This window comes from Diachasma alloeum, unplaced genomic scaffold (genome assembly GCF_001412515.2).
Source record: "Diachasma alloeum isolate Michigan unplaced genomic scaffold, Dall2.0 Dall_scaffold_00184, whole genome shotgun sequence".
NCBI lineage: Eukaryota > Metazoa > Arthropoda > Insecta > Hymenoptera > Braconidae > Diachasma > Diachasma alloeum.
Genome location: NW_021680350.1, coordinates 658558 through 676136, shown reverse-complemented (window position 1 = coordinate 676136; position 17579 = coordinate 658558). Strand labels below are relative to the sequence as shown.

Genomic DNA, 17579 nt, shown 5'->3' with positions numbered 1-17579 from the left:
GGCCATAAATTAGTATATCTTATCTGGTAAGTGAAGCATGGATAGTGTCAAAAGCACATATTTGAATAATCATTCTTATCATGCGCTTATTTCTCAATATGTCGCTGTATGTACCACAGCAGTGTACGAATCAACTTCAATTACTTGATGTCGGCTGCGCTGATAGTTTGTGCAGAGTATGAAAACTAAAATGCAGGTGAATTTGTAATTAAATTGCTTCCGATTGGTTTTTCTTTATAATTAAATCATTGCATAAATTCTCGAAGCATGTAATCGCTTTCGTGACGGGTGGAACTTCTGGAATAGGAAGAGCTATAGTGGAAAGAATTATAAATCAAGGTGGGAAAGCTGCTATCTTGGACCGCGCTGTTGAAGGCAGAAAGTTAGCTGAGGAACTTGGCGCAAATGCAATTTTTTGCAAAGTTGATGTAAGTTTCATATCGATTTAATTTGATTTTCATTCAAAATTGTCTTGGAGTTTTTATTCAATTAGGACTTTTCTAATTTCGAAATGTACATCAGATTCTGAAGACTAAGCTCAAGTATTCGTTTTTCATCTTATGAAATAGAATTAAATATGATAGAAGGAAATTGTGGATTTATTCCTTAGTAGTCCCTACATTATGCCTGGAAAGTCTATGTTTTGAGAGAAAGGGATGAAGCGGAAAGTCAATGTGCTCATGATTCATTGCATAGACTTTGGAACGGATACTTCGAAGATATGAGAATGCAAAAATGGGGGTTTCTCTTCATATACAGAGCAAACCTAATCTTCTTTTTTTACTTTGTCTCATATTTACGGAAAGGTACTCAATCGAGGGGCTATTCACAGGCGAATAGAGTGATACCGCGATTACAAAATATAATCGACTACCCAGGATTACGGGACTGAGTACCATTACTTACGTGATAACCGTGATTACCAAGAGCATAGAATGTGATTAAATGATTACAAATGATTTCGTTGATCACATTCTGTGATTTCCAAATATCTGTAATGATTGAAATCACAAAAAATGGCCTCTTATTAAATATGAATTGATGGAATTGATGAATTGATGGAATAATTGATTGATTGATGGATTGATTGATTGATGAATTGATGGAATAATTAATTATTAGGACCTGCAAAGAAATGAGGAAGGAGGGGTGGGGATTAGAACAAAGGAATGCAGTCTCCATCACTCTATCTAAAAATTTGGGCACTTATAAGTGCTATTAGTAAAATAAATTTACTGAATATTTACCATTGATGGAGAATGAAACATACCAGCAGATAATTCAAAGATAATTCAGTCGTTGGTTCTTCAGAATAAAATGAAATTTGAACTCTGTTGAATCAATTTTCTACGGATAAATGCTCTGTGCAAAACGCATTGGCTATACAAGGTTCTGAACCATAAACATCTAGGATTCCAAAAAAAATTGATGCAGGGATCTCTGAGACTTACCGTTGGTAAAAATGACGCGTTCGAAAATTCAAAAACAAAATTCACGATCTCACTAGGAGTAACTACGAAAGATTACACTGATTACAAATGGTTACAGTGATTACAACTGATTACCACTTGATTACCAAAACTTGATTACAAATATGCTAACCATGTAATTACAATGATTACATTGATTTCACTGGGATTATATTTCGTCCTCGCTCTCCTACATTACAACTGTAGTATCCCTTCTGTCCGCTAGGTGGCACATGCGAATTTAGAGCTATGTACAAAACAAATTTTTTTGGGGGGTCCCCACTTCTCCCACTTGTCGCGCTGCGGCTTCACTTTTTCTTCCCGCGAGCTTAGTAACACACGTGTTTTAAGAGTTTTCGTAAAATCTTTCTGGATTGAGATGGGAAAGAAATCCAAGAAGAGATCTCGTGAAAGAGATGAAATGTTAGAAAAACTGTTAAGTAAAGTGCAAAAATTAGAAGAGAAACTGGAAAAATCTGACGGAATTCAAGGGAGATCTGATGACAAGGAGAACGAGGTTGAGTCGAACATTCCAGAGAATTCAGCATAGAAAGAGATTGCATCAGAAAGTGATTCATGCGTGATAGAGGATGAGAAAAATGCCGAAAAGCCCACTGACGGAACAGAAATTGAACTAGATGAGGATTGCATCAAATTTGTAAGTTTTTAAAAATGATTAAAAATAACCTGAGGTAGAGAGAAATATTATGTGAGACGGTTTTAGGCTTCGTTGTGCAACGAGACAAAGACCTGTCGTAACACGTCTATGCTTCACTGTTGTGGTAAGACAAGAGACGTAAGCAACTATTCGTGCTTGCTAGATGGTAAGACAAGGATAAGTAATATGATGTTTGTGTTTGATCACGTGACTACACGACATTCAAATTATACGTAATATATATTTATATATATTGTATAATAAAGCGACTGCTTTTGAAGTGACATTTTTCTCTTTTTTCCATTTCTTCAGTTAGGTGAAGATCCAACCTCCAGTCAGGCGGTGAAGCTGCCAATTAATGCGGGCCTTTTGAGGAGATGGGAATTCTTCTGTAGAGAAAGAATGAAGGAGGAAATTGAATCACTTTTGGGAACCTACGCATGCGTAGCGGAACTAGAAGCCCCCAAATTAAATCCGCAGATTGCAGCCACTGTGAAGGACATTGCTATCGCCAGAGCCAATCATATGATTAAAATTCAAAAACTGGCGGGAACAGCTCTGTCGATTCTTGGCTCTGTAGTTACGGGAATCTATGAAGAAGGTGACGATTTTGATTTGGAGACGCTTCTGACACGTGTACGTGATTCAGGAAAATTTCTTACTGCTATTATACCCAAGCAGACAGTCACTAGAAAGGCATTTATTGAACCTGGATTGTCAAAGGAGACGAAGGCCATTTTAAAAGAGATAAAGATAAAGCCAGATAAAGCCAGAAGAATTTTTATATGGAAAGGACTTATCCGAAAAAATTAAAGACGCCAAGGCTTTGAACAAGATGAGTGATAGTCTCAAACTTCCTCAAGTGGGAAAAAAAATTATTACTCCAAATCAACAGTCAAACTTCAAGATCCCGTTTGCGACCCGTCCGATAGGAGGACAGACGGGATCTACATCTTTCATCGGACGTCTGAGGCAAAAGGTGTCTTTAAGAAACAAGCAACAATTTGTGAACCACAAAGCTCAAGTTCACCATCCACCAAAGTATCCGAACAAAGTCGAGAAGAGGAATTGAACGATGTAAGAGGGGGTAGATTATCCTTTTTTATGACAATTGGGAAAGGATCACTGATGATAGGTTTATTTTATCTTGCATTTCTGGTTATAAAATTCCAATTAAGAAGCATTTAATTAAAGAAAATTTCAGGAATTATGAATATTCGGGATCAGATATAGAGGCTACTAGGTATTGCATTAAGGATTTGTTAGGTAAAAAAGCTATTAAAGTGTGTACTGAAACAGAAGGTCAATTTTTATCTCTTTATTTTTTGGTTAAAAAGCGCGATGGATCAAATAGTTTCATCTTAAATTTAAAACAGCTGAATAAAGCTCTTCCAAAGCAACATTTTAAACTTGAAGACTTGAGAACCGCAGTCCAGTTAATATTTCCAGAATATTTTTTGGCGTCGATTGACTTAAAAGATGCGTATTATTTAATTCCAATACATGAAGAAAGCAGAAAATACCTGCGGTTCAAATTTGAAAATGAATTATATGAATTTGTTGTTTTACCTTTCGGTTTATGTACAGCCCCTTTGGTGTTTACAAAGATTATGAAAATAGTTGTAAGAAATCTAAGAAGTAGAGGCCTTTCATCAGTAATCTATTTGGACGACATTTTGTGCATAGAAGAAACTTTTGAGGAATGTAAGAGAAATATTAACCAAACATTAAATTTTCTAGAGTGGTTAAGTTTTTTAGTTAACTATAAAAAATGGAACGTCATACCCTCCAAGAGATGCAAGTTCTTAGGGTTTATAATTGATATGCAAAAATATGCTATTGAGCTAACTGATGAGAAAAGAAAAAATATCTATCAGCTATTAGAAACCTATTTAAAGCTAGATAAATGTAGTATTATAGAGTTTGCTCAGCTGATTGGGAAGTTGATTGCATGTTGCTCAGCTGTGGAATATGGTTGGTTATACACCAAAATCTTAGAAAAAGAGAAGATTTTCCAGCTTATATTGAATGTTAATTGCTATAACAAAGTGATGTCCATAAGAGATTCTGTTAAACAAGATTTACGATGGTGGAAAGCTAATATTAAAAATAGCATTCACTGTATTAAGGATGGATCCTTTGCTATGCGCATTTTTACAGATGCCTCTAAATCGGGCTGGGGAGCATGCAATGATGAAAGGAAGATTTACGGTTTTTGGTCGGAAAAAGAACAGAAGATGCATATAAACTTCTTAGAACTATTAACAATAAAATCTGCTTTAAAAGAACTTGTCTCAGAATTAAACGATTGCAAGATTTTATTACGGGTAGACGATACTACCGCCATATCTTACATAAATAAGATGGGCGGCACTAAATTTCAAAAATATAATAAATTAGCCTGTGAAATTTGACAGTGGGCAGAGGGTAAAAAGATAATTTTAATCACTTCTTACATTCCATCAAAAGAGAATATTACTGCTGACAGATTGTCCAGAATTAAGAATGTAGACACTGAATGGGAACTGAACGACTTATATTACAACCAAATCGTTAAAGTTTTTGGTGAGCCAGAGATTAATTTATTTGCATCTCAACAAAATGCCAAATGTGACAGATTCATTTCATGGAAACCAGACTGTAAAGCTATCTGTATTGACGCGTTCACCATTCAGTGGTCTAATGTCTATTTTTACGCCTTTCCACCCTTCTCTTTAATTCTAAAAACTTTAGCGAAGATAAGGCGCGAAGAGGCGTACGGCATTATAGTTGTTCCACTTTGAAAGAATCAACCTTGGTTCCCATTATTTGAAAAATTAACGGTAGGTAAACCGCTGATTTTCGAAGCTCATTCGGAATTGCTCCTATCCCCATGCAGGAGACTGTCAGATCCAAGAGCGGAACACCTAAGTTTGATTGCCAGCAAAATATCCCGGAAGCTTTCTTATTAAGGAAAGTTCGAAGAGAAGCTCTAGACCTTTTTCTAGCTTCATTAATTAAATCCACGCTTCAACAATATGGCACTGCTCTAAAACAATGGTCGGAATTTTATACGAAGAATAACAGAAATCGTTTGGATATAAATGTTACGGTAGTTCTAAGATTTTTGTCTGAGAAGTTTAATTCGGGAGCATCATATGGTACGCTCAATTCATGTTGAAGTGCAATATCTTTACTCTCTGAGAAAAAGATTGGCGAAGATCCAAACACTTGCAGGTTTATGAAGGGTGTCTACAAACTCAGACCTCGAGCAAAATACTCCTCAACATGGGATGTAGCCATTGTCCTTCGTTTTCTAGAAAATCTAGATGTATCGATTCTAGAAAAATTATCATATAAGACAGTAATGCTCTTAGCATTAAGTAATGCTCAAAGAGCACAAGCTTTTTCGAAAATAAAAATCAATCATATAAGAGAAGTACTTGATGGAGTTGACATAAGAATTCCAGATATATTCAAAACATCATGTCCTGGGCGAGATCCGCCTTTCTTTAAATTACGAAAGTTTGAAAACAAACCAATGTTATGTGTTCCTTCAACAATTAAGTTATATTTAGAAAAGTCAAGTTCTTTAAGAAATCAGTGCAAACAATTATTTATTTCTTTTAAATAACCGCATAAAGCAGTGAGTACTCATACGATTAGTAGATGGGTTAAAAGATGTTTGTCTTTGAGTGGAATTAATGTCGAAAAATTCTCAATACGTAGAACTGCAGGTTGGTCTGAAGGATCTCAGATGTTTGCTAGATTTGATAGGAGGCCTGTTAAATCAGACAGTGCTAATTTTGCAAGATCTTTATTAGGAGAAATAAATGAGTAATTATATAATGAAGTACACATGTCAATAATATGCATCTCTAAACAACTACAGTTGTAATGTAGGAGAGTGAGGACGAAATATAATTGGGCGATCAAACTAACTTACCTGTAAGTGATGTTCGATCGTAATTATATGAAGTCCTCGCTCGAGTACATTACACCTACCCAAAATATGAATCATAATTTTTCCCTCCCATATAATTGTGTCTATTGTGGGACTTTAAAAAATTGAAGCCTCAGCGCGACGAGTGAGAGAGGTGGGGACCCCCCAAAAAAATTTATTTTGTATATAGCTCTTTAGAGTTATTGAAAGGTTCCCCAGTGTAATTGAATCACCACAGTTAGCAACAGGAATAATATTTATTATAATAATGTAATACTAATATTACAAATAGACTTTGGAATGACTTGATGTCGAGTGCTACACGTGTAGCGTTAGAATAGAGGCTTTGGAATAATGGCTTGTTTCGGTGGGCGACGTTGAGCAGCTGTCGCGGCTTGAGGTTGATCGAGGCGCTGCCTCGAGGGTGAAGTGGGGACTACCGGAGGCGGAGTCGCCACATCCACTCCCCCCCCAGTGACCTTCGTGAGATTCGAAGGGAACGAAACAGTCTTGTCTCTCCTTTTGGCATAGGTACGAACAGGTGGGTCCATGCTTAAGGACGGTAACTGGGGTCCAATGTTTTCAGGTTCCTCAGCCTGCTGAGGTTGTTGAGGATTGACAGGATCCTCTTTGACAATCTATGCTGGCTTGAGTCTCTCCACTGAGATGACCTTCTCGTCTCCGTCGATCTTGATTTTGAAGGTGTAGTCGTCCAGGCGTTCTAGGACTTCATGAGGTCCAGAGTACGGTGGTTCCACGGGTCGTTTGACTGCGTCGATGCGAAGAAACACATGTGAACAAGAGTACAGGTTTTTTAGGATGAACATGCGCTCTTTGTTGTGATGGGCCGTTGGTGTCGGTCGTAGGCTTCTGATGTGCTCCCGGAATTTCTCCACGAAAGTTTGAGGATCAGCTGGCATGTCTTCCGAGACGAAAAACTCGCCCGGAACGCGTAAACCTGTTCCAAATCCGAGGTCAGCACGTGAAGCGTTTAGGTCTTCCTTGTAGCAAGTGCGAAGACCAAGGAGTACTGTGGGGAGAACTTCAGGCCATGGAGCTTGTGAGTTGCACATCAGAGCTGTTTTGAGAGTTCTGTGCCACCTCTCAACCAGGCCGTTTGACTCAGGATGGTACGGTGTAGTCCTGATGCGATGCGCACCAATCAGTCGAGACAAGGCCTTGAAGAGTGCAGACTCGAATTGAGAGCCTTGATCTGTAGTTATGGTGAGAAGTGTGCCGAATTGAGTGATCCAGTGGGTGTAGAAGGCAGTGCAGACGGTATCAGCAGTCATATCATCCAAGGGAGTGGCTACGGGCCACCTGGAAAATCTGTCAATGATGGTTAAACAGTACCTGAGACGGTTGACCACTGGGAGCTCGATGAGATCAAGATGAATATGGTTGAAGCAAGAGTCTGGCACGTCGATGTGCTTGAGCGTTAGACGATTGTGATGTTCAATTTTTGAGCGTTGACAAGCGATGCAGTTGCGAGCCCATTCCAGAGCGTCCCTCTTGAGACCGGGCCAGATGTATTTCTGCTTGAGGGTGCGAACGGTGACTCGTCCGCTGGGATGGGACAACCCATGCACAGTGTCAAAGGCTTCTCGTCGTAGATTTTTAGGGATGAAGAGTCTTACAACGCCTGAAGAAATGTCACAGTAGATCGAGTCAGTGCCATCGATCGATAATTTCTGTAGTTTCAGAGAATTGTTGGTATTGTCGATGAGTTGCTGGAGCTCTTCGTCTTCCTCCTGCTCTTGGTGGATTCTCTCAGGGCTCAGGATGGTGGGCATGTTGATCGCGTTGATCCTGGAGAGTGCATCTGCGACAACATTCTCTTGTCCCTTCAAATGCACAATCTCAGTGGTAAACTGCGAGATGTAGCCAAGAAATTTGAGTTGATGAGGAGAAGCTTTCTTTGCTTTTTGCCAAAAGGCGTCGACCAAGGGTTTGTGGTCAGTCCTGATGACGAAGTGGCGTCCCTCAAGGACATGACGAAAGAATTCAACAGCGGAGAAAATCGCTAGTAGCTCTCGGTCGTATGTGCTCCATTTTTTTTCAGGGCTCAGTTTCTTTAAGAGGAACCCGACTGGCTTCCAGGTGTTGTCCTCAAACTGCTCCAGTGATGCGCCAATAGCAAAGTCAGAGGCATCAGTAGTCAGCAGAAGGGGTGCAGACGGCGATAGAAAGACTGTGCGGGTAGCATCAGCTAGACTCTGCTTGCAGGCCTCCAAAGCTTCCTCGGTATCAGGGGTCCAGCTGGATCTTAGTTTTGTCGTTTTTCTTGGAGTGAGTGATGAAGCCATTAAGCGGTGCTTCTGACTCAGCAGCGTGAGGAATGCTCTTGCGGTAGTAATTGACCATTCCAAGAAATCGGCGAAGGTCGGTGACAGTCTCTGGCCTGGGGAAGGAGATGATTGCCTCCACACGTGAGCTAGGAGCTTTGTATCCATCCTTGTTGATCGTGTAGCCCAGGTAGGTCACTTCCTCTTTTCCAAACTCGTACTTGCTGAAGTTCAGCGATAGCTTGTGCTGACGTAAGATGGAGAAGACTTGCTGGAGGTGCTGCAGATGGTCCTCATGGGTTTCAAAAGCCACAATGAGGTCATCTATGTAACAGCCAACAAAGTCCAGACCTCTCAAGATGTTGTCCATGTGCCGTTGGAATGTCTGAGTTGCGTTGCGGAGTCCAGGAGGCATTCCCAGAAATTCGAAGAGGCCGAAGGGTGTTGTTATGGCCGTCTTCTCGATGTCTTCGGGAGCCATGGGGATTTGGTGGTAGGCCCGTACCAGATCGATGGTCGAGAATATTTTCTTACCGTGCAGGCGCTGGAAAATATTCTCAGGATAAGGTACTGGGTAGCGATCCGGGACTGTCTGTGCATTGAGTCGCCGGAAATCGCCGATGGTGCGCCAGCTTCCGAGCTTCTTTTCCACCATGTGGATGGGACTAGCCCATTGACTACTAGACGGGCGTATAACACCAAGCTCTAGCAGCATGTTGATGTCGTCCCTTGCAGCTTGAAGTTTCGCACCAGCTAGTCTGCGAAATCGATCGACAACCGGAGGTCCTGTGGTGACGATGTAGTGTGCCACACCTGCCGGGTTGTGAGAGGCTGCAGAGACAGCTGGTTTGGTGATGTCGAGGAACTGCTTGAGGAGGTCTGAGTACTTGCCCTCAGGAACGGAGTTGGAGAATGAGTGCTGATCCACTGTTGAGATGCCGAAATCTGAGGTTTCAACAAGTTCTCCAGTTGTTGATAGGGATGTGAGAGGATCGATAAGGCGATGCTTTTTTAGGTCTATCATCAACCCAAAGTGAACAATAAAATCAGCCCCTATGATTGCAGACTGTACATCCGCAACGATGAAGGGCCAGGAGAATGCTCGACGAAGACCAAGGTTGAGTGTAATCGGCTGAAGTCCGTAAGTTGCAATACTAGTAAAGTTGGCAGTGAAGAGTTTGAAGTCTGATGGTTGTAGTTTTTGTCTGACTAAGGTTCGTGGTAGCACTGATACGACGGAGCCAGAGTCGACGAGGAATCTGGTGTGTGAAGACCTATCGTAAACGTGAAGACGCTACTCTTTGATGGACGGAATGACCTGAGCGCTGCCGCCAACCGCCTGGACTGACGACAGCTCAGTTAGTTTCCCTGATTGGATGGTATCCACGCACAAGGCTGGAGGCACTTGGCGGCCCTGGCACCGAATATCTGATGATAGAAGCAGTGGTATGGTGGTCCTGGAGTTCGGGATCGTGATCGAGATTGTGATCTTCCACCTGTTAATTTAGCAGTCAGGCTGCTGATCGATGCTGGTAGATTTGCTACCGTCCTCTCGAGCTCACTCAACCTCTGTTCGCCCGTAATGTTGCTGGCCTGTCTCTGATAGGGAGTGTGACTGGCTGCCATGACCTGACCCTGAGCGAGCATGGGCTGGGTGGAGGATGCGAAGGCCTGTGTGTTGAAAGGCATGGACAGCTGAACACTGGGCGCCATGGGCTGATTGTTGAGAGCTATGGACTGGAAGCTTGTTGACAGAACCTGGGAACTGGTGTGATTCTCCATGACGCTGTCGGCTGCCTCAGCAAGCTGATCGAGAGTGGAATTGTTTGCGACAAACTTGAGAATATTGGCCACCATGACAGGTAAGAGGGCCAGCCACCTGCTGCGAAGAAGCTCTTTACTAGCTTTCGTCCCAGTAAGAGTTCTCATCTCTCTGAGGAGTTGACTTGGTTTTTTTGTGCCTAGCTGCATTTCTGTCAAGAGTTTGTATAGCTGGCGATCAACTGATTCAGTGAAACGCTTGAGGAGCATGGCCTTAAAATTTTGGTACTTATCTGCAGGCGGTGGTGCTCTGAGAATGTCGGACATCTCCTTCAGGACATCAGAACCTAGGGCAGCAACCACGGCTCCTTACATCGTTGCGTCACTTCTGATGTTTTTTGTGGAGAACAGGGCTTCGATGTTGATGAACCATAGCTCGGGATCATGGGACCAGAAATCTGGGAGTTTGAACTGCGTGACAACCATGATCTGAGCCTCAGTGTACTGCAGTGATTGCTGTGATAACAATTGTTGTTGCTGTTGCTGTGCCAACGATTGTTGTTGCTGCCGCTGTAGTAATGCTTGTTGTTGTTGCTGTTCATCTAGTTGTAGTGTCAAATCACCCTGATTACCGGATGGCGAGTGGGTGAGCGGCATGACTCTGTCGATGCGGCGACTCGTACTCGATGGGGTTTACCTCGTGTAGAAACGTAATCTGTTGAGATCACGTCGGGGTCACCAATTTAGACTTATTGGAAGGTTCCCCAGTGTAATTGAATCACTACAGTTAGCAACAGGAATAATATTTATTATAATAATGTAATACTAATAGTACAAATAGACTTTGGAATGACTTGATATCGAGTGCTACACGTGTAGCGTTAGAATAGAGGCTTTGGAATAATGGCTTGTTTCCGTGGGCGACGTTGAGCAGCTGTCGCGGCTTGAGGTTGATCGAGGCGCTGCCTCGAGGTCGAAGTGGGGACTAGCGGAGGCGGAATCGCCACAGCTCTAAATTCGGGTGTGCCACCTAGCGGACAGAAGGGATACTACAGTTGTAATGTACTCGAGCGAGGACTTCATATAATTACAATCGAACGTCACTTACACGTAAGTTAGTTTCATCGCCCAATTAAAATTCATTACAGCAGCGAGTGATACTACGATTACGCCTGTGAATAGCCCCTCGTACTCAATAGATTCCCATACTACAAAAACAATAGAAATTCCATGTCCTCAAGTATGTGTCATTCTGCGCTCAGAGTGTTCTCACACGGCTCAGCAGTAGATGGAGATAGTGTTTTGAACGTGTTTATAATATAGCGATATCGGTGCATATTAGGACAGGCTGGTTAACTCCGTACTTGTGCGGTTAATATTAAATAGTTATTCAAATTTAAGCAATGGAGAATTCTTTTCAGCTGCGGGTCGTGCGGGTTACAATCTATATTCAAGATAATGACGTATTACACTTCGATGCAATGTATATCAAAATTTTGTATTGATCTCCAATATAAATAGGAGATGTCATACGTTTATTCCTAAATGTCTGAAAGACAAATCGCATGCATGATGATGATACTACTTTGGTTGATGATGTTGATGATGTTGATAATGTTGGTGTAGATCGTCGGAGAGATGTTTTCAATCACAGACCATTATATGGGGCTTTTTCGAGAGTTCGATCATGAGATCCATTGTAAGTTTTCACAAAGAAACAATGAAAAAACGCCAAAGTCAAAAATTATGTCTACAAAGAGTTGTATGTTTGAGTAAATGGCAGGGGAGGGGAGGGCAAAACGGACCACTGACAGAAAATTGATCATTTTTTTCCCTTCAAATCAGGAACACTGAGTGTGTTAAATTAAAAGGGAGTATCTTAGATCGTAACCGTCACAAGGGGTTTATAGACAACATGTGTCGTTGAACCGCAATTTTATCAGATTTCCTAATCACCTCAAACCACAAATGACTTCGAATTCGCTTCATTTGGAAGCAAAAACAAAAATTATCAATTTTCTGTCAGCGGTCCGTTTTGCCCTCCCCTCCCCTATATATATATTTATATATCTGTATAAGAGGAACCGACTTGATCGTATTTAGTATTCGAGATATTCATGGTTTTCCATCGATAACGCCTGTACCCTACTAGAAATTTCACTCGGCAAACCTTTCAGCCCTGGTTCGGTATGCCGAGCCTTCGGTATGTTCGGTGCTGATGTGGTCAACCGAGTCTGGCCCGGATACAAAACGTTACGCGCTTTTATTATCCGGGCCGGATCAGGATTGCCGCATGCCAGCCGAATTATGGAAGCCATTTAAAAAGAAAAGAATTATAATTGATCTAATTTGTACTTTTCTATTGATTATGGATAATTCAATGTTCACTTTCGAAATAATTCCCAAAACTTTCAACTGACACCCGTCCAAATCTATATGCGCAAATATATACGTGGTTGATGACTAGACTATCCATTATAATTTCGAATAATGTAAAAGAAAAAAAATAACTATTTGCTAATTGATTTTATCATTTATTATTGATTAGTCTTGAACCCCTGAACGCATTTATCACTGAACAATCCATTTTTTTTAACCTAAAATATTCCGCACACGACTGGTTTCGAACCCGGGACCTACAGATTACTAACCCTACACCTTAGCCGACTAGCGTACCGCGCAATTCGTATATTGCCCAATTCGTACTGTCTATGTAAATCACAGGCTTCATATGCATCATTCTATCATTTTTTTCTAACATTTGTATGATTCAACCTGATAATAATAATTATGAATCCATCGTCTTCCCCCCCCCCCCTTCCCCCCACCTACGACAAAGGTTCGGCAAATATTCGGCAATCGGCAAGGGTCTTATCAGATTATTAATTAAGGATGTCGCAGAGATGCACATCACTTTTTTTTGCAGAAAATGTTCAAGAGCAACACGTTTATGGAAAAAAAACAGTAGAACTTCATTTTTCTATAAAACTTTCTCCATTATTTTCTTTAGAAATCCCTCGACATGAATTTTTCAACTGTTTTCTACTCGATTTATTTTCTCTTTTAATTGAGAAAATCCAACAGACGAAATTGGAAAATTTGAGCTGGGAAATTTCTATAGAAAATATTTCAATGAAATACATTGTATAGAAAACCCGAATTCCATTTTTTTATAGAGTATCGTCCTAAGCTGTGGGAAGTTCCGATAGAAATCGGCGGAAAACTCATTGAAAATTGGATAGAAATCCAATTGAATTTTCTCACAAATTCGGCAGGATGTCTTATAGTCTTTTTTCGTATATGTCATGAAAAATTCAATCTAAATGATCGCATTTTCGGAAAATTCACATGTTTGACATATTCAAGATATCCCGAATATATTGACCTTGCCGAATCAGGCCATGATTAGGCCCCCACCAGATTGCCGAATCCATGTCAAAACTATGTTGATGTTAAGTATCCATGAAATATTTATTTACACACATAGTTATTTGGGCCTTTCATAAATGCTTTTTTCCGTACTACATACTGAACTTAACCTCCACCGAATTTGGCGCGAGCCTCGTAGGTTGTTAGGCATACCGGATGGGGTATGCCGTGTCTGGTTCTCATAAGGCCCTGATGAGTCAGACCTTATCCGGCATGCCTAACAAAAACCGAAACTCGCGCCGAATCTGGTGGAGGTTAGATTCGGCATGCCGTATGTAAATTCTAGTAGGGTATAAATCAACGTTGAAGTTTTCATGGATTTCGACGTATCTTCGCCCGATTCTCGATGGAAATTTCGATCCCTTTTCAATAATAAAAATTCATGGATTTTCAAAAGAAGTTTTAATCATTTCCCACGAATTTCTCCTTAGTATTACTATAGAAATTTGTATACGTGGCATAACATTGATTCAAATCAACTTCCAATAATAACGTGATAAATCATATAAAATCAATCATAGTGACAGGCGCGCGGAGCGCGCCTTTGATCTCCTATAAAGAAGAATCGGATAACGCGAATTAGAGGGGACCAATACAAACAGGCAATAATGACCATTCAAATGGAAACTATTCATTTCAGTAAAAAAATATATATATATGTATACGTAAGGGTAAGGAAATAAATAACTCTCTATTACTCGGTTACATCACATTAATTAATTCCAGGTGACTTCAGAGGAAGATGTGCAACAAGCATTAACACAAGTTAAAGAGCAATTTGGTGGTATCAATGTGGTGATCAATTGTGCAGGCATTGCAATAGTCCATCACCCGTATGATTTTGAAACCGAAACGGCACATCCTCTCGAGATCTACAGGAAGGTGATGGACGTCAATGCTCTGGGGACGTTTAATGTCACGCGGCTAGCGGCCGGCGTGATGGCAGCGAACATGCCTGACGAGAATCAGCAACGTGGCCTCTTCATCAACATTGTAAGTATCTGGGCCCACGATGCTCCGTCCTGTGGGGTGGCTTACGCTGCCAGCAAGGCTGCAGTCCGAGGCATGACTATTCCACTCGCAAGATCTTTTGCGCCGAAGGGTATTCGTGTCGTGACCATAGCGCCAGGATATGTGGACACTCCTATGGCAAGTAAGGAGTATTTTCCATTTCGGCCAATCAGAGGGCAGCACAGAGAAAAAAAATGGATTAGCTTTAGAAAAAATTCTCTATCTTTTAGAAACAGTGGTTTATAACCTTCAGGTTTCTAATATCTAGAAATTTTTTTCCAAGTGTTAGAAAAAAATCGGTTAAAATTAATGATCAAAATTAGGATTATTTTTAAACCAAAATATACTTATTCTGTATTATCCCCGGGCTATTTTACTCGATCAAACCTTAGAGGTTTTTAAGGTACAAATTACATGGAAAGAATCTGGCCGACTCTGTATACAAGGGAAACAATTAAATAATTAACAATGCACAACTTAAAAAATTCGGAGTCACACAAACAAAAAATTAAGGGAGATAATACAGAATATGAACATACCGGTCGAAATAACATCTCTCATTGTAAAATATACTTAATTTTAGAAAAAATATTTCCTGAAATCAAGAAAATTTTTTCAATTTTTGAGGGGGAATTTCGCAAAGAGAGGGGTTGTGATATCCGGGAGAGGCTTGTGAAGAGGGCAAAGAGGGGTGTTTTATGAAAAGGTGGGTTATCGTTGGGGTTTTTCAAAAATCTCTCTAAACTAAGGGAGATAGCGAATTTTTACGAAAATTTGGGGGGGAAGGGGTAGTGTGCATTGAGAATTCACAACCAAAAAAATTGAGTCGGTGAGTTTTCAAAAAATATCTCTCATTGTCCCGTTAAATGTATTCGATGACCCTATATAATACATTTTGCTGTAGCGAAAATTATTGCAGTTAATGTTTCTCCTCCTTGGGCATTAATTAGGTATTGTCCTGACGCTCAGTACTCAAGATTTTGTGACTATCAAAATTCGCACATATCTCATTATATGACGGACGCTTTGGAAAATAGCTAATAGTTTCGAAGCATTCGAAACATTACTCTACCGAATATTGAGTGAATTTCTAAGTTTATTAACCTCTTGCAGTTGAACGTCGAAGGAATGAGGCTCTGCATAAGATCACCATCGCGGGCCTCTTGACCCCGAAACGTATGGCATTTCCTGATGAGATAGCTCATCTGGCTCAATGTATCATTGAAAATCCGTACATCAATGCGGTAAATATGGAGATTAGTGGAGGTTTTCACTATATCAGAACGAAGGAGGAAATTTGATGTAATGTTTCCGTTGATACTGAAACTAAAGAATTTCGGAAGACATAAGATGAAAAGATTGGTACCTTCGAGCTTCATAGGTGTGTATCGAAATACACAACCTTGAGCTGATCGCGTGAGTGCTTTATTAGCATTGGACTACCGAGACACTGATTAACCATAAACGCCACTAATTTTTACTACGTCTATAGTACTAGTAGCAATCATTCAGCTTGGTGTAATTACTGTATATGACTCTGCGACTTTAGCTATCTCTGATGCAGGGATCACTGCAAAAATTAATGACTGAATTTCAGACATTTTTATAGACACTTTTCAAACACTTTTGGGACGATTTTGTAGATAATTTTGAGACATTAAAATGTGTCTGAATCAATAGAGGTATTTCAATTGCAGACACTAAGATGTCTGAAATTAAGATACACGCATCAGTTTCAGATATAAGAGGTGTTCGAAATTTTCAGACATCAGTTAGATTTTCAGACACTTTTAAAGATTCAGACGTTTTTTGCCATCTGCCATCTTAAATTCAGATGGTTGTCAGACACCTAGTTTTTGCAGGGGATGAGTGGAACTTTTCAGACATGAGAAATATCTTAAGAGTTAATGTTTGAATGGACTTTGCCGTCTGAATCAGGTGAGATATGTTAATAGTGAAATGTTTGAATCGCTCATGAATAAATGAATTTCAGACAGAAAATATCTGAAAATAAATACCTGAAATTTTTCAGACACAAAAAATGTCTACCATCATTTTCAGACAGAAATGCTGGTTGAAATTTTCAAGCATTAGTCACATTTTGAGACACTTTTGAAGATGCAGACGTTTTTTACCATCTGATATCTTAAATTCAGATAGCTATCAGATACCTGGTTTTTGTAGTGATGTTATTCAATCTTTAACGTTGTAGAATTCTCTGTCCCCGGAGAAGAAAAGCTAATATGAGTAACAGAGTAATATGCGTAAAGCTGACTCATATTATATAACGATATCATATTGTGCACTGAAGGTAAAACGTCATGTTTTTTACCCCCGAGGTGGACATACGATTTTTCAATACGCTTACAGAAAAATGTTCCATTTTGCTCGCCGAGGAGTGGGAGACAAGTACTGACCTCTCGCACTGCGGCAGGAAGTGATCAGTACTTAGCACCATAGGGTGGAAAGTATTTACTTTCCTCATCAGCAAGAAAAGTACGAACTTGCTGGGCAGATGTGTGGAAGTAGTATATTGTGCAGCAATTCACACCTACCCGAGTAGACATTTCATTCCGGCCCGAATAGGAGACATCAATAAAACTCGATATTGATCTGAAAGAATTGAGTGAGTAGTAAGGAAATAGCAGATTTCGTCATAAGGCTGAAACAAACTTATCTGGCGACTATGAGGTTGCAGCCCCTCTAGTAGAAATTCTGACCGGCAGGACGACATCAGGGATGCGAAAAAATTACATGACACATCACTGACCACTCATATGACACGTCAGTGACGGTCATGTGACACGGCCAGCCATGACAATTTATTGTCACATGACACAAACGTGACTGTTTTACACCGTGACCGTCACATCCCTTCTAATTACTGGCACCCCAGCTGGAGGCAACTAGTTCGAAATTCAAAAATTCCCCATGATTACCTCCATGGATGGACAATCACAAAGCATCAACATGTGTATCAGTCGTATTTCAGTTTAGAAAAGAAAAATCAGTGGCGAGTTTATTGACAAAGTGTCATTTTTCTT

General features: G+C 40.4%; 1 protein-coding gene across 1 annotated transcript; it reads left to right on the top strand.

Moving 5' to 3' along the window:
- The first annotated feature begins 129 nt into the window (after positions 1 to 129).
- LOC107047998 (3-hydroxyacyl-CoA dehydrogenase type-2) lies at positions 130 to 16338 on the top strand. Its single transcript, XM_015270946.1, has 4 exons — positions 130 to 196; positions 267 to 428; positions 14251 to 14677; positions 15649 to 16338. Exons 1-4 carry the CDS (start codon positions 179 to 181, stop codon positions 15834 to 15836), a joined length of 795 nt encoding a protein of 264 aa, XP_015126432.1. The 5' UTR covers positions 130 to 178; the 3' UTR covers positions 15837 to 16338.
- Positions 16339 to 17579: the final 1241 nt, after the last annotated feature.

Bases quoted from the DNA above. Each gene is read 5' to 3' on its own strand.
- LOC107047998 (XM_015270946.1), top strand. The intron at 429-14,250 runs GTAAGTTTCATA...AATTAATTCCAG, and splicing joins CAATTTTTTGCAAAGTTGAT to GTGACTTCAGAGGAAGATGT. The intron at 14,678-15,648 runs GTAAGGAGTATT...AACCTCTTGCAG, and splicing joins TGTGGACACTCCTATGGCAA to TTGAACGTCGAAGGAATGAG.